The 26,843-nt window shown below is 35.9% G+C and overlaps 1 protein-coding gene across 3 annotated transcripts in view; it reads left to right on the top strand.

Annotated features, from left to right (window-relative positions):
* EEA1 (early endosome antigen 1) overlaps nucleotides 1-26,843 on the top strand; it is a 132,373-nt gene that overhangs the window by 88,519 nt on the left and 17,011 nt on the right. For all 3 annotated transcript variants that reach the window (XM_061415737.1, XM_061415736.1, XM_061415738.1), the window contains 8 exons: nucleotides 6,491-6,694; nucleotides 9,395-9,595; nucleotides 10,639-10,752; nucleotides 13,109-13,264; nucleotides 16,521-16,660; nucleotides 20,179-20,509; nucleotides 21,583-21,684; nucleotides 23,514-23,708. In XM_061415737.1, coding sequence (XP_061271721.1) covers nucleotides 6,491-6,694; nucleotides 9,395-9,595; nucleotides 10,639-10,752; nucleotides 13,109-13,264; nucleotides 16,521-16,660; nucleotides 20,179-20,509; nucleotides 21,583-21,684; nucleotides 23,514-23,708 — 1,443 coding nt within the window. The remainder of the gene's footprint in view (nucleotides 1-6,490; nucleotides 6,695-9,394; nucleotides 9,596-10,638; nucleotides 10,753-13,108; nucleotides 13,265-16,520; nucleotides 16,661-20,178; nucleotides 20,510-21,582; nucleotides 21,685-23,513; nucleotides 23,709-26,843) is intronic.

Here is a 26,843-nt window from a genome sequence, read left to right as displayed (position 1 = left end):
TTTATTTATTGAGTATAATTGACTTAGTGTTAGTTTCACATGTACAGCAAAGTGATTCAGTACTCTCCTTCTCTCTCCCTCTCACTGTATATATACACACAGATACATATATATAAAATCTATAACATATAATAGATTTTACATATAGTTTATATATATGTACACATATCGTTTATCAGGGGCTTTTCCTTTATAGATTATTACAAAATGTTGAGTATAGTTGCCTGTGCTATAAGTAGGTTCTTGTTGGTTTTCTGTTTTATTTATGTTGTTGTTCAGTCGCCAAGTTGTGTCCGACTCTTTGTGACCCATTGGACTTCAGCATGCCAGGCCTCCCTGTCCCTCGTCATCTTCCAGAGTCTGCCCAGGTTCATGTCCGTTGAATCGGTGATGCCATCCAACCATCCTCTGTCGCCCTTTTCTCCTTCTACCAGCAGTAGTCTTTTCCAGTGAGTCGGCTGTTCACATCAGGTGGCCAAAGTATTGGAGCTTCAGCATCAGTCTTTCTAAATAGTATTCAGGGTTGACTTCCTTTAGGATTGACTGGTTTGATCTCCTTGGAGTCTAAGGGCCTTTCAAGAGTGTTTCCAGCACCGTAGTTCGAAAACATCAATTCTTTGGCGCTCTGTCTTCTTTATGGTCTAACTCTCAGATCCATACATGACTACTGGAAAGACGGTAGCCCTGACTATACAGACCTTTGTTGGCAAACTAATGTCTTTGCTTTTTAATATGCTGTCTAGGTTTGTCATAGCTTTCCTTCCAAGAAGCAGTTGTCTTCTAATTTCATGGCTGCAGTCAGCCTCTTTAGTAATTTTAGAGCCCAACAAGAAGAAATCTGTCACTGCTTCCACCTTTTCCCCTTTTGCTTCTTGACCCACATACAGGTTTCTCAGGAGACAGGCAAGATGGTCTGGTATTCCCATCCCTTTAAGAGTTTTCCACAGTTTGTTATAATCCACACAGTCACAGGCTTTATAGCATAGTCAGTGAAACAGAAATAGATTTTTTTTTTTTTTTAATTCCTTTGCTTTCTCTATGATCCAGCGAATGTTGGCAGTTTGATCTCTGGTTCCTCTGCCTTTTCTGAACCCAGCTTGTACATGTGGAAGTTCTTGGTTTACATACTGCTGAAGCCTAGCTTGAAGGATTTTGAGCATAATTTTACTAGCATGGGAAGTGAGCACAATTGTCTGGTATTTTTAACATTTTTAGTACTGCCCTACTTGAGAATCGGGATGAAGATTGACCTTTTCCATTCCTGTGGCCACTGCTGGGTTTTCCAAATTTGCTGACATATTGAGTGCAGCGTTTTAATAATATCATCTTTTAGGATTTTATTTTTTTTTAATTAATTACTTTTTTTTAAAACTTTTTTTAAAAATTTTATTTTTTAACTTTACAATATTGTATTGGTTTTGCCATATATCAAAATGAATCCACCACAGGTATACATGTGTTCCCCATCCTGAACCCTCCTCCCTCCTTCCTCCCCATACCATCCCTCTGGATAGTCCAAGTGCACCAGCCCCAAGCATCCAGTATCGTGCATCGAATCTGGACTTGTGACTCTTTCATATATGATATTATACATGTTCCAATGCCATTCTCCCAAATCCCAATCCAAATCTTTTAGGATTTTAAATGGCCCTGCTGAAATTCCATCACCTCCACTAGCTTTATTGGCAGCAGTGCTTTCCAAGGCCCGTTTGACTTTACATTCGAGGCTCTAGGTGAGTTCCTACACCATCTTGGTTATCCAGGTCATTAAATCTTCTTTGTACAGTTCTTCTGTGTATTCTTGCCATCTCTTCTTGATCTCTTCTGCTTCTATTAGGTTTTTACCGTTTCTGTCCTTTATTGTGCCCATCTTTGCATGAAATGTCCCCTTGATATCTCCAGTTTTCTTGAAGAGATCTGTAGTCTTTGGCCTTCTGTTGTTTGCCTCTATTTCTTAGCATTGTTTACTGAAGAAGGGCACCTTGTCTCTCCTTGCTTTTCTCGGGAACTCTGCATTCATTTGGATATACTTTTCCCTTTCTCACTTGCTTTTCACTTCACTTCTTTCCTCAGCTATTTGTAAAGCTTCCTCAGACTACCACTTTACTTCTTGCATTTCTTTTTCTTTGGGATGATTTCCCTGACTGGCCTAGTGCCTAGTAGTTTTCTCTGCTTTCTTTAGTTTAAGACTGAATTTTGCTAGAAGAAGTTCATGATCTGAGACACAGTCAGCTCCAGGTCTTATTTTTGCTGACTATATAGAGCTTCTTCATCTTCAGCGGCAAAGAATGTAATCAGTCTGATTTCGGTATTGACCATCTGGTGATGTCCATGCGTAGACTTCATCTCTTGTGTTGTTGAAAAAGGGTATTTGCTATCACCAGTACATTCTCTTGGCAGAATTCTGTTAGCCTTTGCCCTGCTTCATTTTGTACTCCAAGCCAAACTTGCCTGTTCCTCCAGGTATCTCTTGACTTCTACTTTTGCATTCTAATCCCCTGTGATGAATAGGACATCATCTTTTGGTGGTAGTTCTAGGATGTCTTGTAGGTCTTCATAGACCTGATCAGCTTCTTTGGCATCAGTGGTTGGGGCATAGACCTGGATTACTGTGATGTTGAATTATTTGCCTTGGAAATGAACTGAGATCATTCTGTCGTTTTTGAGTTTGCATCCAAGTACTGCATTTCAGACTCTTGTTGATTATGAGGGCTGCCCTGTCAGGGAACATTTATGTTTAGGATTCCTGTATGTTGTTTTCTGTTTCTCATGAACCCTCTGTTCCTTATCAGTTCCTGGTAGACAGGAACGAGTGGAGTGGCACGCTGTTCCCAGGACTGAGGTCATGGGACGGAACGCATGCATGGATTTCCTTCAGTAACCTGTTACCCTAAGGAAAAACTGTTTAGTCACGACCCTCTTACTAAAGATATGGATTGTTTTCTGGCCTTATGACCATCGTTGTTCCTTGTTGTTACCTTGGTGACAGTTGATATACGTCTGGTTTTTGTTCTTTATTTTTTTGAGTCCTTGTAGAACTTTGTATATACTCACACAGACATGATTAAAGCACCCTTGTTCCACCAGAACCTGGGTCTCCGTGTCTGTCTTTCTCTCTCTCTGGCTAGTTCTCTGGAGCGTGGAAGCCTGTTGAACTCACTTTCCTGCCTGGGCTTTTAAGACCTCCTAAGAGGGCGCCCTGTGCCTTCGTGAGCCGTACGAGCCCTGTTGTAGGGCTTTATTGGAGTTCCACATAACCCAGGGAATACTGGTGTCTTTCTCTCTATATATTTTTCTTTCATCATCGACTTTGATCCGCCAAGTTCCAGTCTATTAATGGACCTCTACACTACTCCATTTCTTCTATGGGATTCTTGCCCACAGTAGTAGATAATAATGGTCATCTGAATTAAATTTGCCCATTCCCATCCATTTTAGATCACTTACTCCTAAGATGGTGATGTTTACTCTATTGCCATCTCCCCATCTCCTTGTCCACATCCAATTTACCTTGATTCGTGGACCTAACATTCCAGTTTCCTATGCAATACTGTAAAACACATTTTACTTTCATCACCAGACAGCCCCACAGCTGAGCGTCATTTCTGCTTTGGCCCAGCTGCCTCATTTTTTCCTGGAGCTATTAGTAGTTGTCTTCTGCTCTTCCCCAGGAGCATATTGGACACCTTCTGACCAGGGGGACTCATCTTTTGGTGTCATATCTTTTTGCTTTTTTATACAGTTCATGGGGTTATCATGGCAAGAATACTGGAGTGGTTTTCCATCCCCCGCTGGACCACGTTTTGGCATTATATATTATTATGTTACATTATATTATATATGTAATTTTATAGGTAAGGTGAAGAAAAATCATGGTAGAGCATTCCTGAAGATAACCCCTCCCCTCCTTGGATAAAGTTGGAATGGTAATAGTTGAACTTCAGGTAGGCTGAGATTATTAAAGATTAAGCTTTTAAGTTGATGTTCAGGGGTATATCTGAGGTCGAAAATTCCACTCAGTGACAGGAGTGAAGAAATGATTCTGAGTATGTAGTAGAGGTTGGAGTCTAGAAATCTGTGGTGGCATCAATCTATGTAGCTTTGTGATTTTGCTCTAATACTACTCAGAAATGTAGGCATGAAGAAAGCAGATTGCAACACTGATCTAAGGATTGGGCTTTTTTGGGGTGGCTGTTTTGGCAATTTGTGGGTAGAAGGAAATGGAGAATGTAGATGAAAGAATAGTTAAGGTAGTTCATATCCGTATGTGAGGTTCAGGAAGAAAAGCTAGGTATATACTAAATAAGCTAGAAGAAAATTGAGGTTAATGTCTCTTTGAAGAGCAAAAGTGAGGTCATGAAATTGGAAGACAGTTAGGAAGTTGTGTTCACAGAGTAGGAGAGTTGACATATTTTTATCTAGAACAATTTCAGGTGATTTAGAAGATCCTGCACGTGGGTGATTGAGTGGAATGAGTAAAGGTCCAGGAATTAAGATGCTGTGAATGTTGAAGCTGTATTCTTAATTCTCTATGTATTTTGTATTTCCCAGGAAATTGGCAGAAACTGGGATTGAGAAAAAGACTAAATCAGGTCTCAAGTCTTCAGTGAATGAGGTAGGGATTCATAGATGATGGCAACACAACATAGACATAGAAAATGAATACATAATTCCCAGAGCAGCTTAAAATTTTTATTTGAGGGAGAGATTAATGGCGGTGAGAAAAAAAATCTGGAAAAAGTCAACCTCTTCTGCTTGCCCAGTAGAACAGTCCTTACATATGAGAGAGGGCTGATAGGGAATTGGCACCTGTACAGGGAGAACCAAGTTTCAGCTTGGAATAGAGTGATAGTTCTGGGAAAGCTTAGGCCTGGAGCTGTGGTTCCAGAAGATTGGTGGATTGTGCAGAGAGGGGTCTTAGTGGCAGGAACAGAGGATGAGAGCAGAGAGATGAGGTTGCTTTTCATTGTTTTGTGATTGAAACTTCGAGGATGAGAAGCATGTTTGAAAGTGACTGATCTCACCTTGTTGGCACACATTGTTGAGGGTACCAGCTGGCTGCTGGCTCTGTCTCAGCAAGGTAGTGTGGGCTGCTGTGAAGTTTGCAGAAGGGTTAGTTAGGGCCTTTTCTGAGTAGAGGCTCTCTGGCTCTCATTTGGCTCTCTTAGAATGATTAGGGCAGAGGCTGTGACTCGGATAGCTCTCAACATGAATGAGTGTTGTTCTGGGGGTGGTGGGCTACTGCAGGTAAAACATGGAGGCCTTGGTAAAGTGAAAAAGAGGATCCCGTAATGGAGCTATAGAAGAGTCCAACTGGGCTGCTGAAATGAGCCTTCATGAGTGTATATGTGTTAAAATTCAATCACTTATTTTTCTGTTCACTCAATAAATGTCTTAGAATATGTGTGTCTTGGATACATTGATGAATAAAACAGACAAAAATCTTCACTTTCTTGCAGCCTACATTCTTGTGACAAGGTAGAGAGAGGCAGATAAACATGAAAAATAAGTGAAGTATTTAGTGTGTTAGAAGATAAGTGCTATGGAAAGAAAAGCTATTTACTAGAGGGTGTATGGAGAAGGCAATGGCCCCCACTCCGCTACTCTTGCCTGAAAACTCCCATGGATGGAGGAGCCTGGTAGGCTGCAGTCCATGGGGTCGCTAAGAGTCGGATATAACTGAGTGACTTCACTTTCACTTTTCACTTTCATGCACTGGAGAAGGAAATGGCAACCCACTCCAGTGTTCTTGCCTGGAGAATCCCAGGGACGGGGAGCCTGGTGGGCTGCCGTCTATGGGGTCGCACAGAGTCAGACTGAAGTGACTTAGTAGTAGTAGGGGAGTATTGGTTGGTTGGTTGGTTGATTTAGTCACTAAGTCATGTCTGACTCTTGTAACCCCATGGTCTATAACCTGCCAGGCTCCTCTGCCCATGAGATTCTCCAGGCAAGAATACTGGAGTGGGTTGCCATTTCCTTCTCCAGAGGGAGTATTGGAAAAGGCTGTAATTTAAAATGTAATGATCATAGTAGGTATGATTGAGAAGGTGGCATTTGAGCAAACATTTGAAGAAGAGGGAGTGAGCCATTTGACTTTTGGGGAAGTGTGCCAGGTAGAAGAGATGATTAGTGCAAAGATTCCAAGGTGAAAGTGTGCCTGGTGTGATTAGGAATAATGAGGAGTCCCATGTGTCTCAAAATGGATTAAACAAACATTGTAGTAGATGGTTAAGCCAGAGTGTTAGAGTAAGAATGTGTAGTAAGAAGGTTTTTATTGGTTATTAAATTCTAGTTTATTATCAGTAATGTAGGTTTTATTGTTAAATATGTAGTTCTAGTTATATAAGTTTGCCATGTTAAAATGTAATGATTAATAAAAAAAAATGTAACACTGAGAGTTTGAGTCTTAAAATTTATCATCAGTCATTTTGTTTGAGGAATAACTTTTAAATTCTCTATCCTTAAGGCAGTAGTTTTTAATTCTTTACAGAATGATTTGGAACAAGTACTACGTCAAATTGGTGATAAGGACCAAAAGATCCAGAACCTTGAAGCCTTATTACAGAAGAGCAAAGAAAATATTTCTTTACTAGAAAAGGAGAGAGAAGATCTTTATGCAAAAATTCAGGCTGGTGAGGGAGAGACTGCTGTTCTTAACCAATTACAAGAAAAAAACCATACATTACAGGAACAAGTAAGCTTGTGAAGTGTATTCTGTTTCTAAAATTTACTTTTATCTCTCTAAATCTTACTAAGTGTTCTATCTAAATAATTCTTCTATTATTTTTAGTACTTTTAAATTTATTTTGTATTTCTGACAAATACTTCATTTACCTCAGAGGTGGGTTGCTATTGTAGTGAAAGTAAGTTAGCATGATTTGATGACAGAATTCTCAGTTAATGTCCCAGGATGTAATTTATTACCTGTGTGACCATGAGCAAATCATTTCACTTTGTTGGCTCCTTTGAAAAGTATAGTTAGCTCATATTGAAAAGTTATTAATAATACATTATCTCATGGCATTTTGTGATGTTTTGGAAAAAAGTGAGTAACAATATAAACTGAACTACTAATCAAGTGTTAGTTGTTACTGTGTATTGGTTAATATCTAGGCTTAGTGGTTACCTATCTTTTAATGATGTATGTTTTTGGAATACATAGCTAATAATAATTTTGGTAACTAGTTGTCTTATTCTAACATCTGTATGTTAGTTTAAATGAAGCTTATAAAATTTAGCTTAATACATTTTCAGACTGTAATAAGCACTTTTTGGAAAGAATTGTCCAATAAGGGAATTGTAATTATCTAAATGAGAAAGTATTAAACAATAAGTCATTTCAGTTTTCTAATTTGAGTATTAGAATATAACACAAGTTTTTTCCTCCAGGTTTCAAAGTTAGCCTTAGTTACCAGTTTTTACTAGTTTTTAGTTAAAGTTGCATACAAATTAACATTGCTTATTATACAAACATGATCAGAAAAATGTACACAATTTTGAAGAAAGAATAAATAGAAGTAAATCTATGTACTTCTGCTTCTGGCCATGTTGGAATAACTGATACCTCTTTAGTCTTCCCACTATAAACAACTGGAAAAGTGGAAAAAACTGTGTAAAACTAGTTTTCAGACATTGTACAGCAAATGCACAGGGTTTTCATCCCTGAGAGAAGAGAAGCAAGTGAAGTGAGCCTTTTGACCATTCCAGCTTTTGACCTGGAGACAGTTCTCAGACTGGTGCAGGGTGAGAAAATCCAAGGAAAGCACAGTGGTCTCACTGAACTAAAGCACGAGAGATTTGGAATTCAGGGAGATGGAACTCAGATTTGCAGACAGAATGTCAGAGAGGAGGGAACAATGTGAGATAAAGGTCCAGAAATCTGTGTAGGGATTTGCTTGAACCTTTAGCTGAATGCTAAGCTTTACACTCTTAAGGAGAGATTCCATGAGGCCAGACAGTGAACAGTTGTTAGGAGCTGCAACTTAAAAATGATCAGAACTCAGAGAGCTTGGAAACATTCAGGTCTTCACCAGTCAGAGAAGAAAGACACTTGGGGGCATTCAGTAGAAACCCCAGTAATGTCACACCTTAGAATTAAAACCAAATTAGCCCTAGAGTAAAAGCTAGTGTATATAAGCATGGGAATGAGCCTCAAAAGGATGCAGCTGAACCACAAGTATATTAATTGCCTATTGGAGCAAAATTCAATATTCTTTGAAAGAAGACAAATTTCAGACTTGTCATAACAAATATAAAAAAAAATTAATGGATAACACAAAGTGGAAAACATATGAGCTATAAGTAAGAGAAAAGTGATTCAATGGAAATAAAACCTGAAATAGGAGAGGATAGAGTCATCAGATAAGTACTTTAACACAGCTTTAAAATATATGGATATAAAGAGAAAAATATAATAATGAAAATAGAAGTGGAAACAACAAAAAAAAACTTTTAGAGGTTAAAATAATACCTAAAATGAAAATTTCACTGAATGAATATATTAAGTGGAAAAAACAATATCAGTGACCATTAAGACAAGGTAATTGAAACTGTCCACATTGAAGCCCAGAGAGACAAAAGACTGGGGTAAAAGATGAAGAGTGCCTTAGTGACCTGTAGGATAACATGTAGTCTAGGATATATGTATGTTTGTGTGTATGGTGTATACATATGTGTGTGTGTGTGTGTGTGTGTGTGTAATTTGTGTCAAAGAAAAATGTTCATAGAAATAATGACTGAAAAATTGTAAAGTTGATTAAAAATATGAAAGCACAGATTCAAGAAACTCATGAATTCCAACCAGAGTACCCCCAAAGAAACATCAGATGAGTTGGATTTCACCTAAATTAAAAACATGCTCTTCAAAAGACACCATTACAAAAATAAAAGCTAAGACACAGACTGGGAGAAAACAGGTGTAGGACATATATCTGACAATTGAGGAACATCCAGAATATATAAAGAACTCTTAATAGTCAGCTCAGTGATTGTCTGGGGCCAGAGATGAGTGGAGGGTGTTGAGTGCATGAAGAAGCTTTTGGAGGTAATCATAAGGTTTTCTTGCTTGTTTGTGGTGATGGTTAAATGAATGTACATATTGATTAACTCCCCTCAAACTGTATAATTGAATTGCATAACTTGTATTTAAATTATAGTTCAGTAGAGTTGGTTTTAAAAATGGTAAGAATCTCTGAATGTGATGTTGTTATGATTCTGAGAGGTTATATTTACTTATTTTTGGAAAAATGTGAATAATTTTTCTTGGAAAAAAAAAAGTTGAGATAATCTATCCTAGAGTATTTTAACATTCTTATGGTGCTTACATTTGGGTTTCTTCTTCATTCTTGTTATATCATTTGTGACCTTCATAATTAGAGCCTTGCTTATATGATAGGTAACTCAGCTAACAGAGAAGCTGAAGAATCAGTCAGAAAGCCATAAACAAGCCCAGGAGAATTTGCATGACCAGGTGCAGGAGCAGAAGGCACATCTTAGAGCTGCACAAGACCGTGTCCTTTCCCTAGAATCCAGCATCAATGAATTAAATAGTCAGTTAAATGAAAGCAAGGAGAAGGTTTCCCAGCTTGATATACAGGTAATATTGCATTGTGCAACTTGTTTGTATGAATAAAACACTAGTTTTAAGCTATCACATTTAAATAATTTTTCTCTCTTCTTCTCTACCCCCTGCCTTACTTATTAATTGAAAAAATAGAAATAGGAATTAAAGTTGTATGTGGACAGTTTGTTGAGCTTTCCTGTTTGCCTTTCTCCCTACCAGAGTTTTGCACTTTTCTCTTTTTCCATGAGGCCGTTACTACTGTTTTTGAAGTTCAAAGTAGTTTGTTATTATACCATTAGATTTCTGTTACAGATGTTTATTTTGAATTTGATTTTTAAATTTTACTTTAAATGTTTGATTTAATAAAAACAAACACACACCCAAAACTTTAGGGGATTCCCTGGTGGTCCAGTGGTCAGGACATGGCGTTTTCACCATTGAGGCCCACATTCAGTCCCTGGTTGGGAAACTAAAATCCCTCAAGCTGCATGTGCAGCCAAAAAATAACTTTATATAGTACAATTATGTATTTTAATATGTTTTCCTTCAGAGGGCAATATGGAAGCCTTGCTCAGTGAGTCAGTCACGGGGTGGAAATTAAGATATATTTCTTTCTCCATTCTCATTATTGTTTTTTTATTCTATACTACAGTAGAGAAAGTTTTAGAAACATTTCTAAGCTTTAATTTTCTTTATTTTAGGAGAATAATTCCATTAAAACCAGAAATAATAAAATAAGTATAAGAATTTGGAATAAAGAGGATACACCTTTCTTTTTAAAATTTATTAGATGAGTTACAGATAATTCAATATGTGGATGTCCAATTTAAGAGAGAAAGGAGTGTTTTGGTGTTCTACAGGGACGTTTTTTTATCATTTATTAGAACATTATTAGGAGTATTCTCTCCTATTCATTCCTGTTTGGGGGATTATCACATACTTATTTTTTAATGTCTAAATTTTTGTTTTCTGCTGAAAGATTTAATTTTTAAAATTAATGAGAAAAGTATTTTACACTCATCAAGCAGACACCAAGAATTAAATACAAATTAAATGAGTTGTAAATTTCGTTACAGGTTAAAGCCAAAACTGAATTATTGCTATCAGCAGAAGCAGCAAAAACTGCTCAGAGAGCAGATCTTCAGAATCATCTGGACACAGCCCAAAATGCATTACAAGATAAACAGCAGGTAGGAGAACTTGATGCAGTTTCCTGTCATAACCTAATGTTTTGGTAGATAAATTAACTGGAAAAATATGTGAAAATGATACTTTGATATAATATTGTGATTGACTTGCTTATTCTCCTTAATTTCTCCTTGAGTTCCGAACTAGTGAGTGGAATATACAGGAGTTAGACAGATGGAGATAAAATATAATCTTTGGGACTTCCCTGGCAGTCTTTGGTTAAGACTTGGTGCTTTCGCTTAACCTTGGTGGATAACCTTGGTGGCCCGGGTTCAGTCCCTGGCCTGGGTTCAGTCCCTGGTTGGGGAGCTAATCATCCTGCAAACTGTGAGGCGCAGCCAAAAAAGAGAAGTGTGTTATTTATGTTCTTGATAAAGCTCACCTTGTGCAGTTGTGGTTGAGCTGCTTAATACTGTTTTTCTCCCATAATAGAGACCTTGGTGTGATGAAATGTTAACTCCTAATTTTTGAATTGTTTCTTCATCCTATTAAGTGGCAATGACTGGGAAGGAGAGACAGACTTCCACACCTGTTTTAAGTGGACAGTCAGGTGGTAACCCAGGTATACTTACCTCTTGGCAGGAAAAGAGCAGCATGTCTTCCATTTCAATTATAAGAGTTACTACTCTTTTCCTGGGGGTAGGAGTAAAAGTGGGGCCAGAAAGAATACCAGAGTTGTTATTCTCAACACTTCTGATAGAAAAAAGCTTCGTACTTCAGAATCCAAGGTTAAAATGCTGGTAGATTTTTCTTACCTTTGACCAGGTAGGAATTTTAAAATTACTTTTTACTTGAGAAGCAATACTGGTTGTTGATCCAAAAAGTTTTATTAATAATATAGTAGTATATATCAAGTTAATAAAACCTTTCTCTATATTTACCTTTAACTGCAATCCATTTTTCTCCTTATATGGAAATTTTGCTTTTAAGTTTGGTATATATCCTTCCAGACTTCTGTAAACATTGAAGAAAAAATATGTGTGTGTGTGTGTGTGTGTACACATACAGGTCTCTTTGTTTTATACATATGGTATCTCTATGTATGTTGTTCTACAACTTGGTTTTTACTTTACATTATTGCTAAACACGTCTATAAGGTATTTTCTAAGTACTATAGATCAGTGCCAGAAAGTATAGTGGAAAAAGTATGTATAAGAATAACCACATAAAAGTTGAAATTTTTATTTGCCCAAAATATTACTAGCAAAATTCTAAAGCAAGTAGCAAAATAATAGAACATTTTCTGAAGTATGTCTGATGAAAGATAGATATTTTTGTTTAAAACATTTTTACATAAAAAATAAATGAATCTACCAAAAGAAGTGAAAGATCAAAACTACATTAGGAAATCTTCATATTCATTAAGAATTAATTGCAAATTAAGACAGTAATATGCCCTTATTAAGGTAAAATGTTTGTGTGCATGTGTTTAACACTGTAAAGGCTAGACATGGTGTAGAAGAACAAGTCGCTTCCACACGTTGCTTGCAGTTCAACCTTTTGATGGTAATAGGGAAAGCTGGTTGGCAGTATATTTAAGACCTTTAAGATTTTTCATATTCTTAATCTCACTTTTAGTCCTTTACCCTAGGGAAATAATCATAGTTTTAAGAATGATGTTTGCATATCTGTTGGAAAGGTTTATAGCAATCCAAGAATACCACCAAGGGTATTTGGCTAAATAATGATCTATATGAATACAATAGAAACTTATGCAGTCATGTATAATGATAGTTTGGAAGATAATGTCACAGTTTTATGATGCTTTGTTATAAAAACAAAGGAAGTTACAGTAACACTGTATGTAAACTGATATCCTTTATCTGAAAAGTAGAAAAAAAGAAAAAGAAACTAATACAGAAAAGTCTAGAAGGAAAGTTATCAAAACATTAATAGTATTTATGGGCAGTGGATTTCCTAATAATCTTTATTTATTTTGCTATGCAATTAGATATTCCAAATCAATTGAACAAGTATTATAATGTAATCAATGTAATTAAAAATATTTTTAAAAATGGTATCTTGAACATTGAAAATATTTAATTATAGTATAAAAGCATTACTTTGTTATTAGCCTGCTTAACATCCTGTTGTATCTTTTGGCTTCTAAAATAACTCTTCCTAGAAAAAATTATTGAGCTATTATGTGTATAAACGTAGTATCTCAGAGTGTGTACAACTTCAGTTCAGGTCCTTTATGTTGATGGATAAATATAATCTCATATAGATTATTAGGCTTATTTATGGTCTTACTCAAAATACTTTCTTAAAGAGTTTTCTGCTTTACTTTGAGCAAACATTTGGGCCCTACAGCAAAGTAAAGCTTACCAAAGTTGTCTTTAATTATACTTTCTATAGGAGTTAAATAAGATCACTACTCAGTTGGATCAGGTCACTACAAAGTTGCAGGACAAGCAAGAACATTGCAGTCAGCTGGAAAGTCATCTTAAAGAATACAAAGAGAAACATCTGTCTTTAGAACAGAAAACTGAAGAATTAGAAGGTCAAATCAAGGTTTGTATAAAAAACTAGCCATATTTTCTATTGCTATAGCAATGGAAGTTGATGACCTAGAAGGAATCCAGGATTTTAAATTTGCAGGTGAAGGTCAAGTTGTGATATAAAAATTATTTGTAATTTTTCATGTCTTAATTTTGAATTCCACCTTTACTTTTAATTTCTTCACTAATGGATGGCTTTGCAAATAGCAGTTAATATATATACTGGTTCCATTATAATGTCTAAATGTTTCAGAGAGACAGCCGTATCTACTCTGTAATTACAGGAAACTTATTTTTGTTGTTGTGAAGTCTCTTCTACCTCATAATTCATATCTCCTTCCCTCCTTATTCCCATATAATACTCAGTTATGGTATATTTCTTCCATTTTACATTTATACCCTTTGGATTTTATTTCTGATTAATATTATTAAAATTTTCACTGTGGTAAACTGTTTTTCTTTAACTCAACTTCAAGTGAAAGTGTTGATTTATATTAAAGAAATTAAATAACTACATATACTAGAGAAGGATTTGACCTGAGTCCTTTGCTCTTTGATAAATTTCTCAAATTACTATATGTGAAATTTACACCTTCACAGTCAGATGAAGTACTTCTGTACAACTGTAGAATCATGGGCTGTGTGTATGTATAGATGTGCATAGAAGAAGAAAATTACAGTTCTATTTATGGGTTCCCTTTTCATTATGGTCAGTAATAATAGTATACAAATTACATGGTGTAATGGTTGAAAAGAACAGAAAGGATTTTTTGTCTATTTGTTTTTAGTTGAAGGGCATGTAATGAGAATTCTGTTTGAGTATCTTTTTGTTGTTGTTTAGTCACTAAGTCATGTCCAACTCTCTGCAACCCCAGGGACTGCAACACGTCAGGCTCCTCTGTCCTTCACTATCTCCTGGAGTTTGCTGAAATTCATATCCGGTGCTATCTATCCATCTCATCCTCTGCCACCCCTTCTCCTTTTGCCTACAGTCTTTCCCAGCATCAGGGTCTTTTCCATTGAGTGGGCTTTACATATCAGGTGGCTAAAGTATTGGAACTTCAGCATCAGTCCTTCCAATGAATATTCGGGGTTGATTTACTTTAGGATTGACTGGTTTGATCTCCTTGCAGTCCAAGGGACTCTCAAGAGTCTTCTCCAGCACCGTAATTTGAAAGCATCAGTTCTTCGGCACTCAGCCTTCTTCATCATCCAGCTTTTCACATACATATGTGACTGCTGGAAAAACCATAGCTTTGACTATATGGACCTTTGTCAGTAAAGTGATTTCTCTGCTTTTTACACTGTCTAGTCTAGGTGTGTATAGCTTTCTTTCCAAGGAGCAAGCATCTTTAAATTTCATGGCTGCAGTCATTGTCTATAGTGACTTTGGAGCCCCCCAAAATAAAATCTATCACTGCTTCCACTTTTTCCCCTTCTATTTGCCATGAAGTGATGGAAGTAGATGCCATGATCTTGGTTTTTTGAATGTTGAGTTTTAAGCCAGCTTTTTCACTCTCCTCTTTCACCTCATCAAGAGGCTCTTTAGTTCCTCCAAACTTTATTCCATTAGAGTGGTATCATCTGCATATCTGAGGTTGTTGATATTTCTTTTGGCAGTGTTGATTCCAGCTTGTGATTAATCCACCCTGGCATTTTTTATGATGTGCTCTCCATATACGTTAAAGAAACAGGGTGTCTGCATACAGCCTTGTATACTCCTTTCCCAATTTTGAACTGTCAGTTGTTCCACGTAAGGTTCCTACTGTTGCTTCTTGACCTACATACAGGTTTCTCAGGAGATAGGTTAGGTGGTCTGGTATTCCCATCTCTTTAAGAATTTTCCACAGTTGTGGTCCACACAAAGGTTTTAGTATAGTCAATGAAGCAGTAGTAGGTGTTTTTCTGGAACTCCTCCCTTGCTTTCTCTAAGATCCAACAAATGTTGGCAATTTGATGTCTGGTTACTTTGCCTTTTCTAAACCCAGGTTGAATATCTGGAAGTTCTTGTTTCATGAACTGCTGAAGGCTAGCTTGAAGGATTTTGAGCATAACCTTCCTAGCATGTGAATGAGCACAATTGTATGGCAGTTTGAACATTCTTTGGCATTGCCCTTCTTTGGGATTGGATTGAAAACTGACCTTTTCCAGTCCTGGATCTTTGGACCTATGGACTACAGACCTTTGTCAGCAAAGTGATGTCTCTGCTTTTTACTATGGTGTCTAGGTTTGTCATAGCTTTCCTTCTAAGGAGCAAGCATCTTCAAATTTCGTGTCTGCAGTCACTGTCCATAGTGATTTTGGAGCTCAGGAAAATAAAATCTGTCTCTGCTTCTACTTTTTCCCCTTCTGTTTGCATGAAGTGATTGATTGGAGGCCATGATCTTCGTTTTTTGAATGTTGTTTTAAGCCAACTTTTTCACTCTTCTCTTTTACTTTCATTAAGAGGCTATTTAGTTCCTCTTCACTTTCTGCCATTAGAGTGATACCAGCTGCATATCTGAGGTTGTTGATATTTCTCCCAGCAGTCTTGATTGCAGCTTGTGATTCATCCAGCCCGGCATTTCATATGATGTATTCTGCAAATAAGTTAAATAAACAGAGTGGCAATATACAACCTGTGGTACTCCTTTCCCAGTTATAGTTATTAAGAAAATGTTTTGCTTATAGATGTTCAAACTATATATTCAACAATTTGATTTTGTAAATTTGTAAAAATACACAGTTATATGTATATATATGAGATAGAAGCCACACTGTGAAGAATAATATCTGAATGAAGAGATTATAGATGCCAAATCCAAGTTTAATTGGCTTTGTATTTATGGTCAAGAGCTATTAATGAGAAGGACGACATGACAACTCCATTTTAGTTTTGAATATTTATAAAGATATGTTTTTAAAGATTATAAAGTTTAATTGGGCCCTTTGTTTTTTCATACTTGAGTTAATAACTTTTATTCAAGTAATAAATATAATTATTTTAAGCTTATTCTCTTATTCAGTTCATTTTAAAAGTTAAAACTTAGTGACTATCTCTCATACAAAAACTCTGCTACTAGATCTTCTGAAAGATTGCAAGGTAAATGGCTCCTTTATTCAATAATGAGTTTAGAATGTATTTTTGTTATTAACACAAGTATTTTTGTGTTTTTTTATTAACACAAGTACTTTTTGTGTTAATGTCAGTTTGAGTATAAACTAATGTTGTAATGTTTAATAGATAATTGTTGACATTAAAATGGTTTTATATTATATATCTGCCATAGAAACTAGAAGCTGATATGCTTGAAGTTAAAGCAAGCAAGGAGCAAGCTTTGCAGGGTCTACAACAACAGAGACAGCTGAACACAGATTTAGAGCTTCGAGCCACAGAATTGAGTAAACAACTTGAAATGGAGAAAGAAACGTAAGCTAAACTACTTATGGGAGAGGATTATAAACTAAGTATTAAATTTTTCATAAGATTTCAATTTTCCTATCACAGGGCTTAAAGATTTACCTTGTAAACTGCTGATATTAATGTTAATGAAAAATAAAGCCATCACAATTTGGTTAAATAGGATGGCGTGTATCCAGTCACATTTTAGTAGACTTTGTCTTTAAGGGCCAAATATGGAGCTGACAGACTGGATCTCTGTCAAGAGGGTGAGGGTTTTTGACTGTCAGTAGTAAAGATGGAAGTCGATAATAGTAAAGATGGAAGTCGATGGATAGCCTTGGAAAGGTGCCTTTCAGGGAAATGAAATTAAAATCCATCAAAGTTGATAATAATTAATTGCACCTCCATGGTTTCATCCTTACTTTGGGAGTGATGACAAAACATTTTTGTTTTCATGTCTAGTAAATTGGATCCTGATATTGTGAATGTGAGGATATACAGATGCATTTTGTGCCTCAAATGGCATTTCTTGTGACTCAACATATGTAGTTTCCAGTGCCTAGGTATTTGGGGAGTACATCTCATCCTTTTTTTTTTTTAATAATTTTATTTTATTCATTATTTTTGGCTCTGTTTGGTGTTCATTGCTGCATGGGCTTTCTCTAGCTGTGGCGAGCGGGAGTTACTCTCTGGTTCAGTACTCCAGTTTCTAATCGCAGTGGCTTGTCTCGTTGCAGAGCACGGACTGTAGGCTGCACGCAGGTTCGTTAGTTGCGGTTGTAGCTCTAGGGCTCCAGAGCACTGGCTCAGCCTTTGTGGCGCACAGGCCTAGTTGCTCAGCGGCATGTGGGATCTTCCTGGATCAAGAGTCGAGCAGGCGGATTCTTTTACCACTGAGCTACCACGGCAGCCCACATCTGATCCTTTGTATCACCTACTAAGTGATTCTTCACCTCTGGAACCCAGTCATGTGACAGTAAAGATGACCTTTGAGGTGGTCCAGTTCAGTTCAGTCGCTCAGTCATTACTTGTTCTCTTTTCTGAGGCCCCTATGGGCCCAGTAGTTCTTTCCGGGGGAAATTTTGCGTTTCTAGTAAGGTGTTTTGTTTTTTTTTTATTTTTTGCCTTTACATTTTATGCAGACATCTTTTATATGGGGTCCTGAATTTTTAGAGTACTAAGAAAGGAGGACTGGGCAAACATATCTGAGGTTTGACTAAACCCCACCCCTGATCATAGGACTCAGCCCAAATAATGGGGTACAGGGCTCCCCTTTCTCAAGGACCACCTATACTGCATGCAGCTCTTTCTCTCCAGTTTCCATCTTATATTTTCATTACTCTGCAGTTTGTGTTTTCAAATATCCTTTGTGATTTTTTTTTTTTTTGCTCTATGAGTTACTTAGAAGTATATTGTTTACTTTTCAACTATTCAGGGTTTTTCTAAATATCTTACTGTTACTGGTTTCTAATTTAATTCCATTGTAGTTATAGAACATACTCTAAAATTCTGACATTTCAAACTCTCTTATTTATGGCACAGTGTATGGTTTATCTTGGTTAAGTTTCCTTGTGCACATCTGTGTTTTGTTGGGTAAAGTGTTCTGTAAATATCAGTTAGGTTAAGGTGGTTGATATTGTTGTTCTAATCCTCTGTATCCTTGCCACTGTTTTCTCTGGTCGTTTCTATCAGTTTTTGAGAAAGGGGTGTTTAAGGTTTCTCAGGTTATGGATTTATTTATTACTTCCTTTAGTGACCTTTTAAAAAAATAAACTAAGTTTTACCATCACTGTGCAGACCTTTATTTCTTTATGTGTTCTTTGATTCACATAGTCTTATGATTTTATAATAATTATTTACAGGAAAGTTACGTAGCATAGTAAATATATCAAGTTCCAATTTTAGGGTTGGTTGACAGGGATTTTAACTATATTAAAATGGTCAAGTAATATTTATACAACAGCTTTTCTGTCTAGACCTTTAAATATCAGTGAGGTACAGGATTCTGTGAATGTATTTTATATGTTTTAGCTACTTTTTTTGAAAGTAAAAGTAAGTTTCTGGGGCTAAAAGTTAGAAAATTTCAAGGTATATATGCAGTTCTATATTAATACCCAACTTCAATTATGTGGCTGGTACATGTTTTAATAACCTTTCCTTAATATATTGAATTTATAATAAAGTACATTGGAAATAGTATGCATTCTAGAAATATTACTTTGTACTTGGTTTTGTTTTCAATTTAAAAAATGGTTAATCTCTAATGTGTGCCTTTCTTTTGCTATATAATATGCATAATTTTATTCATTTTATGAAAACAGTCTTTAAATTTCTTAAGCAATATCTTCATTTCTTTATTTTTTTTGAGTTTTTAAAAAACTTTTTATTTTATATTGGAATATAGCTGGATTAGCAAAAAAATGTAGTGATAGTTTCAAATGAACAGCAAAGGGACTCAGCTATACATGTACATGTATCCATTCCCCCCCATTTCCTCATTCTTACAACTTTTCTGTTTTATAAAAAATTGAGGTATAGTTGATTTATAGTGTCATGTTAGTTTTCAGGTTCTTGAAACTTCTTAATTCATTCAGGTGTAGAAAATTTATGTTAGAGGACAAATGATAAGTCTCTTAACATAATCTACTAGGCTCTAGGATTAAAGTAAATCTTTTGTCTTTCCTCCATATTTGCTTAAACTTGTTATCATTTTTCCCTAAAATAATTTTTCTACACCTGAATGAATTAAGAAATTTTAAGAATCCGAAACTAACATGATACTATAAATCAACTATACTTCAATTTTTTAAAAAATGGAAAAGTTGAGGAAATGGGTTAGAAGGATTTTCCTGATTGAGCTTCCCTGGTGGCTCAGATGGTAAAAAAATCTGCCTGCAGCTCAGGAGACCTGAATTCGATCCCTGGGTCAGGAAGATCCCCTGGAGAAGGAAATGGCAACCTATTCCAGAATTCTTGTCTGGTAAATCCTATGGACAGAGGAGCCTGGCAGGCTACAGTCCATGGGGTTGCAAAGACTCAGACAGGACTGAGTGACTAACACTTTCACTTTCATTTTTCCTGGTTATCTTATGTGTTTTGAAGTTTAGGACCTGTCAAATACACAATGTGTTTTATTTTTTCAAGTAAAGAGACAAATTTCTTTGTCCTTGGGGGCAACATAATAAATTGGTTCTTTAGGATACATGGAACAGTATTTCTGGCTGTCAAAGACTAGATGGTTTGCTGTATGCCCAGATTTCTTCAGGGATACACTGTGGTTAGACAAGACTGGATTAAATCATGGCCTTAGATGGTCTTGCCTTTATCACTAATTTATTTGACTCAAATAAAACCATCCTCATCTCTTAAATGACCAGATCAGATGTTCTAAGGCACTTTTTGTTTGTGTGGTTATATGACATTAAATTATTAGTTTTACTTATTAACTACAGAAGAAAGTTTTAAAGCTCAGTTTATTAATGTGAATGGTAGATTAGAAATGACAAATTATGCATTATTAAAGAAATTGTTTCTTAAATATTTAGAGTATCTAATACAAAGTTGGATCTACAGAAGAAATCTGAAGCACTTGAAAATACTAAGCAAATGCTTACCAAGCAAGAAGAAGAAAAAACAATGCTTAAACAAGAAATTGAAAATTTAAGTCAAGATGCAAAGATGCAGCACAAGGAACTGAATGATAGGATTCAAACAGCAGTAACAGAACTACAGAAAGTGAAGGTGGAGAAAGACTCTCTGGTAGCAGAGCTTTCTGCAGCAAAAGAGAAACTGTCAAAAGTTTCTGATTCTTTGAAGAACTCCAAAAGTGAATTTGAAAAAGAAAATCAGAAGGGAAAAGCTGTTATATTAGATTTGGTTAGTTGTTTATGTTTATTTTCTTAGGTAGAAATGATTTTATTTAAAACATACTGCCTTTCCTGCTTAATTCACTGTTGATTTGTCATCCTGCGTTTAAATGATCTTAAGTGTTGTTATGAGAAAAGGAATGGAGATTACTTAACCTGAGAAAGAGATATTTGTGCTTGTGTGTGTAATTTTCCAATGGCCCAGAAAGTTTTCAGTTGAATATATATTCTTTCTCTGTTGAGGACCTGGTGCTAGGTTTGGGGAGGACTGCAGCACGTTTGTCCTTCTGGACATTTCTGCAGAGAATATAACTACTAATTGAAATGTTTTTCACCTGCCTGTAAAAAAAAGAAAGAAGACCAGAAAGATCTTAATGACTTCTAACTCTGGTGCTATAAACTTTCTGATTCTTTATTCAGTTTTCTAAAACTCTAGATAAAACCATGTCTTAGAGATATTGTAAACAATATTTAAACTATAGAGAAAAACATCTTGAGTCTCAGGAAATACTTATAGGGCAGTGTATCCTCAGAAATATTTTAACCCAGAATAACATGGAATAACAGCGAAAGTAAAATTCTTTTGTTCTTAATATGAAGGTCAGTGAAAGTGTTGAGGAGCATAAAAAGCATGATTTTCATATGTTACTTTTATGTTCTGTTTGGAAAAAATGTCTGTATATCTTCCCTCTTAAGTTATATGGGATTATTTTAATTTATTGTTTCCATACTTTAAAAATTTTCCATTTTTTTGAAGCCCATTATTCTACTTTTAAAATAGCATAAGTTAGTTAATTGTGTAACATAAAAATGTGGTTTCCAAAGTATTCTAAAATCTTGTCTAAATATTATTGAAAGTATTTTTTGTGACTATTGGTTGATAATAGAAACTCTTAGCCTCTCTCCCCATTTACTGCTATAATATTTGTCTGTTGTTATTACTGAAATGAATGATTCTATCCCATCTTAAATCATCAATGATTCTAGTTTATTTCCTTTTGTGGATCTTACTAAGCTTATAAACCCTAAATTCTTAAATTTACTACAAATATTTTCTGCATAATGTAGTTTCCACTTTTTTAGGAGAAAACTTGCAAAGAATTAAAGCATCAGCTTCAAGTACAGACAGAAAGCCTGCATAAGGAGCAGAATGAAATGAAAAAGTCACTTGAAAAAGAAAAGGAGGTAAGATTTTCTATAACAGAAATATATAAAGCATAATAAGGTTTTATATTTTCAAAATATCTTCACAGTAGATTCTTAATTCAAAAGGTTTATTTTCTTTGTGTTCTACCAACTGCTAAAAAGATTTAAGCTAAATGATAATAAAAGGCCCAAAATAAAGGATTATAATTAATAATAAAATAAAGAATTATACTTAATAAATAGAGTCAACTAGCCTGAGTGATTTAATTAAATTATCAAAGTTAAGGAACATTAGTATGGATAAAAAACAGTCTTCATAGATTTTCCATAGAAATGACATTTAAGTGCTCTTTGACATTTATGTTAATGAAATATTTAATAATGGTTATATAAGAATCACAAGTGATTGTTCTGTGGTTAATGCTTCTATTGTTCTTCATCAAAACAAACATGAGTAAATAAATGTATATAATATATATATATTATTATTCTTCTCTGAAGATATAACCTCTAGCAGCTAGAGTCTAGGCATGTAGCTTTTTAGAGATCTGATTTGATAAAGCAGCAAAACATCATCCCAACAAGTCTTCAGTGTGATTATGTTCTGGTTGTTGATTGAAAGAAGACTTCTGTGCTTTATATGCCAGTCATAGTGGCAAAATTACAGTGATTTAGTGCCCAGGCCGTGAATCCAGATTGTCCAAATTTATATCCTAACCGTGTCAGTTATTAGCTCTGCTGTCTTGACTTCTCTCAGGCAGATGACTCATCTCTCTGTGCTCCAGTTTCCTCAGCGGTAAGATGAGGCTGATAGTAGAATCTGTGTCATAGCTTTATTGTGAGAAGTAAATGGGTTAATGCATATCAGAGTGCTCAGAATACCAATTGTAATGAAATAAATGGTCAGGGGTTAGCTATTACTTTATCATTGGTTATCATAACAATCATCAGCATTGTTAACACTGCTTGACTCCTGTTTTGCACGAAATATTTCCCTTTGTATTGGCAATAAGCTGAAGCATCCATATACATAGCTCTGAAACTTTTAAAAGTAACTTTGAGTGGTCAATTGCTCAAATTAGGTCTTTAATGAAATATGCGTAAAACATGAAAATGTGACTTTGGTTGGAAGGGTGAGACGTAGTGTAGTTCACCTTGGCCACAGAAGAACCTCAGTGTGACTTCTATATGATAGTTAATTTTGAACAGAAATGTATCCTAATAAATTATGAAAACAGGTAATAGCAAAATATGCCTCAAATCCCTAAATGAGGACATGATTGTATGGTTTAGACAGATACTAAAGATGTTTGCCAAAATTATTTTGTTAATTTGTTAATATGATAGTTAATATGAAGCTATCCTTTCTGATTCACTTTGACTAGTAGACTCAGCATTTTTAAAATTTTATTTTACTTTTTTTGGCCCCACTGTGCTGCTTGCAGGGATCTTGAACCCAGGCCTGGCAGTGAAAGTGCTGAGTCCTGACCACTGGACAACCAGGGAATTCAGTTAGGATTTTGAGAATATTCAAGACAGTAGACATTTCAGCAATCTAAAGACTGTTGATTTTCCCTTTTCTATGATATGAGAATACCAATCCTGTGCATTTGCAGGCTCTATCCCAATGTATAACTTAAAAAGGAAGGCAAGATTAAACAAATATTGATCAGTCCATAGTCTGATCCAATAGTGAAGTGTCAGTTATGAAAGTTCCATGAGGGCAGGGATTTTTCTTTTTGGTTTACTACTGAATATCTGTGGTCAACAGACTCAGTAGTTTCTACTTACAGTAATGCTTAATAGGTACTCAATAAATGTGTGTTGAATGGAGAAATGAATGCTGAACAGATTGTATTTTCTTTTAGACTTCTCATCAGTTGAAGTTGGAGCTCAGTTCCATGCAGGGACAAGTCATACAGGCCCAGGACAGCTTAAAACAAAAGGAAAAAGAAGAACAACAGCTTCAGAGTAACATAAATGAGCTAAAGCAATTGACTGAACAGAAGAAAAAGCAAATTGAAACACTCCAAGGAGAAGTTAAAATTGCTGTTTCACAGAAGGTAATGATATGATACTTACTTTCTATTGGAAGAAAAACTTTGAAGTTAAAATAACTGTATGATAGTTAATACAAATGAGTTGCAACAAAGAAAATTTTACATATATGCCCAAATTTTCTTTAAGTTAAATGTAAAATGCACTGAATTATATGATTAAATATCTGTCTAGATTTCCATTCACTATAACCATGTTGTTAGACACTTATTTAAAATCTTAGCACTAATTGTTTGTCTGATAGACATAAAACTGCCTTTTTGTAAAATAACATGTAACTAACGTTAAGAGAATATTTATACACCATTTATAGTGTATTAGAAAATTTTAAGGAATTTAAAGATCAGATCAGATCAGTTGCTCAGCCGTGTCCGACTCTTTGCGACCCCATGAATCCCAGCACGCCAGGCCTCCCTGTCCATCACCAACTCCCGGAGTTCACTCAGACTCATGTCCATCGAGTCAGTGATGCCATCCAGCCATCTCATCCTCTGTCATCCCCTTCTCCTCTTGCCCCCAATCCCTCCCAGCATCAGAGTCTTTTCCAATGAGTCAACTCTTCGCATGAGGTGGCCAAAATACTGGACTTTCAGCTTTAGCATCATTCCTTCCAAAGAAATCCCAGGGCTGATCTCCTTTAGAATGGACTGGTTGGATCTCCTTGCAGTCCAAGGGACTCTCAAGATAATTTATCCTTATTAATGGAAATAACCAAGAACAAAAATCACAAAGATATTTAAATATTCAGTAGTATAGGTTTCATTAAGTTGTATCATAATGGTTTGTTTCCAAACCTACGCTAATTTATTATTAAACATCTGTCCTTCATTCTTAAGTATGTTTTAGTACTTGTCCAGAACAAGAGTTGATAAAAGTGGATTGAGCTTAATATTTGAACAAATGGAGGTTTTTCCCAGTGTTGATATGTGCATATTAATTCATCTAGGGAGAAGAGAGATATAATATCCCTAGTATGTGAAACAAAGTATATCATATTTTTAATAGTTGGCTTGTCATGTTACTAGAGGGGAAAAAAACCCACAAATACATATTTTATGCTGATCACTGTTTTTATAATGATTATTACGGCCACTTTACAAAAGAGTAATTTTCTTATAACACAAACAGGAGTAGACAAATTTGTCTGACCTTTTTTTGTGTGTGTTATCATATATATAATCATACATCAGGATGTAATTATCACAGTGTATATTTTGTTCTATGATTTGACATCTTGAGGTCATTTTTTCCCCTCAAATCTAGTAGCCTCATATTCAAGTTTTCCTTAGATCTTCATTTTTATATCATGATTTAGTAAATTAAAAAAAAAAAGCCAACAACTATTTTTAGTACATTTTCTTTTTTATTTATTATAGTAAGATTGCTTCCAGATTTATAATTAATGTATATTGCCAATACTGTGCATGGCTTTATTAAATGGTGGTTCAGTCGGTAAAGAATCCGCCTGCAATGTGGGTGGAAAGATCCCCTGGAGGAGGACATGGCAACCCACTCCAGTATTCTTGTCTGGAGAATCCCCGTGGATAGAGGAGCCTGGTGGGCTGCAGTCCATGGGGTCGCAAAGAGTCGGACACAACTGAGCAACTAAGCACAGCACAGCACGTTAAATGACATCTTAAGGATTTTGAGATTTAGAGGAAATGCTCTTATTGGTAGTTGTCTTGTATGGGACTGTTACAATGAAAATACCACAGACTAGACGGTTTAAATAATAAGCATTTATTTCTCATAGTTCTGGAGACTGGAAAGTTGAAGATCAAGGCACCTGGCATATTGAGTGTCTGGTGAGGGCCCACTTTCTGTCTTGTAGGCAGCTGTCTTGTTGTATCCTTATATGACTGAGCGATTGTATTTCTTCTTGTAAACCCACTAATCCTATTCATGAGGGCTCTACCTTAATGACTGCCAAAGACCCCTACATGCAAATACCATCACATTTGATCCAGGCTTCAACTTGAATTTTGGGGAGTCACAAATATTCATAGCAGTATGCTGGGGTCCAGCCCCGGTTGATCCAGGGAATTCGAAGGGGAGACGGCATCGGCGAGTACACTGGTTTTAATTAAATACTAATCAAAGATATAAAGAGTAATAGAATAAGGATAGCTCAGTGAGAAAATTCAGTGGAGAAAAGAGGCTGAATAGCTTGGTTTACGCGGAAAACCAATAAAACTTCAAGCCAAGAAGTTTGCACCACCTACGTAGGCCACAGGCGTCTTCCCATTCTCCCGAGGGAGAGGAGACCCTAAGGCCTCCCCGGTCAGATATTAGAAGCCTGGCAGAATTAGTAGGCTTGGCGGGCCTCCGTGCTCCAGATGGAAATTCAGTCAGAGGTTGAGAGAAAGAATGACATGGGGAGACCAAGCTTCGGTGAGCAAGGCCCATAGCTTTATTTTCAACAGGGGTTTTTATACCATAAGTTGCACATAGAGGATAATAGGGGGTGTGAAATCATGCAAAGTCAGCAGTCTTTGATCCTTATCGAAACCAGGGTTTCTTTTCTGCAAACTTATCGTATACAAATGGTTTAGGTGATTTACATCATCTTCTGGCCAGAAGGCCTATTAACATTTTATGACTCTGACAAAGGTTTGTCAACCATAAGACTTATTTTCTCTAAGAGTAATTAGTTTGGCGCCATACTCCGAAGGTGTTAGATAAAGTTGCATTCCTATAGGGCATAGGTGCAGTGGGTTTACAACAAAGGAAAGAATTTATTACCTTAAGGGTCTAAAGTTGCTAACACCAAGGCCACTACTTATTTTTTCTACATACCAACTATATTAATTAATACACATTCAAGGATACAATACAGGGGATGTGGAAACTTGGCAGCAAGCATTGGCTCATCAATGAAATCTACTAGTTTTATTCTGACAGCTTCTGACTCTCTGAGAGGCTCTATGCTATTTGAATATCTTAAGCTTCCCGTGCCTCTCGCCTTGGGAGACTGTAAACAATCGTATGCATAGCTGTAGGAGTCCGGGTAAACTTGTCAGGCAAGTTAGAGAGTCATCTGAGGGGTTTGGATTTAAACATTCCTATTATGCCCAGGAACTTTATTAACTGGAGCTGTAAGTTAACTCCTTTTCAGAGAGAGAAAGATGGTGGTGAGGGAC

The sequence above is a fragment of the Bos javanicus genome, chromosome 5 (genome assembly GCF_032452875.1).
Source record: "Bos javanicus breed banteng chromosome 5, ARS-OSU_banteng_1.0, whole genome shotgun sequence".
In the NCBI taxonomy this organism is placed as follows: domain Eukaryota; kingdom Metazoa; phylum Chordata; class Mammalia; order Artiodactyla; family Bovidae; genus Bos; species Bos javanicus.
This window is presented reverse-complemented; position numbering and strand designations above follow the sequence as displayed.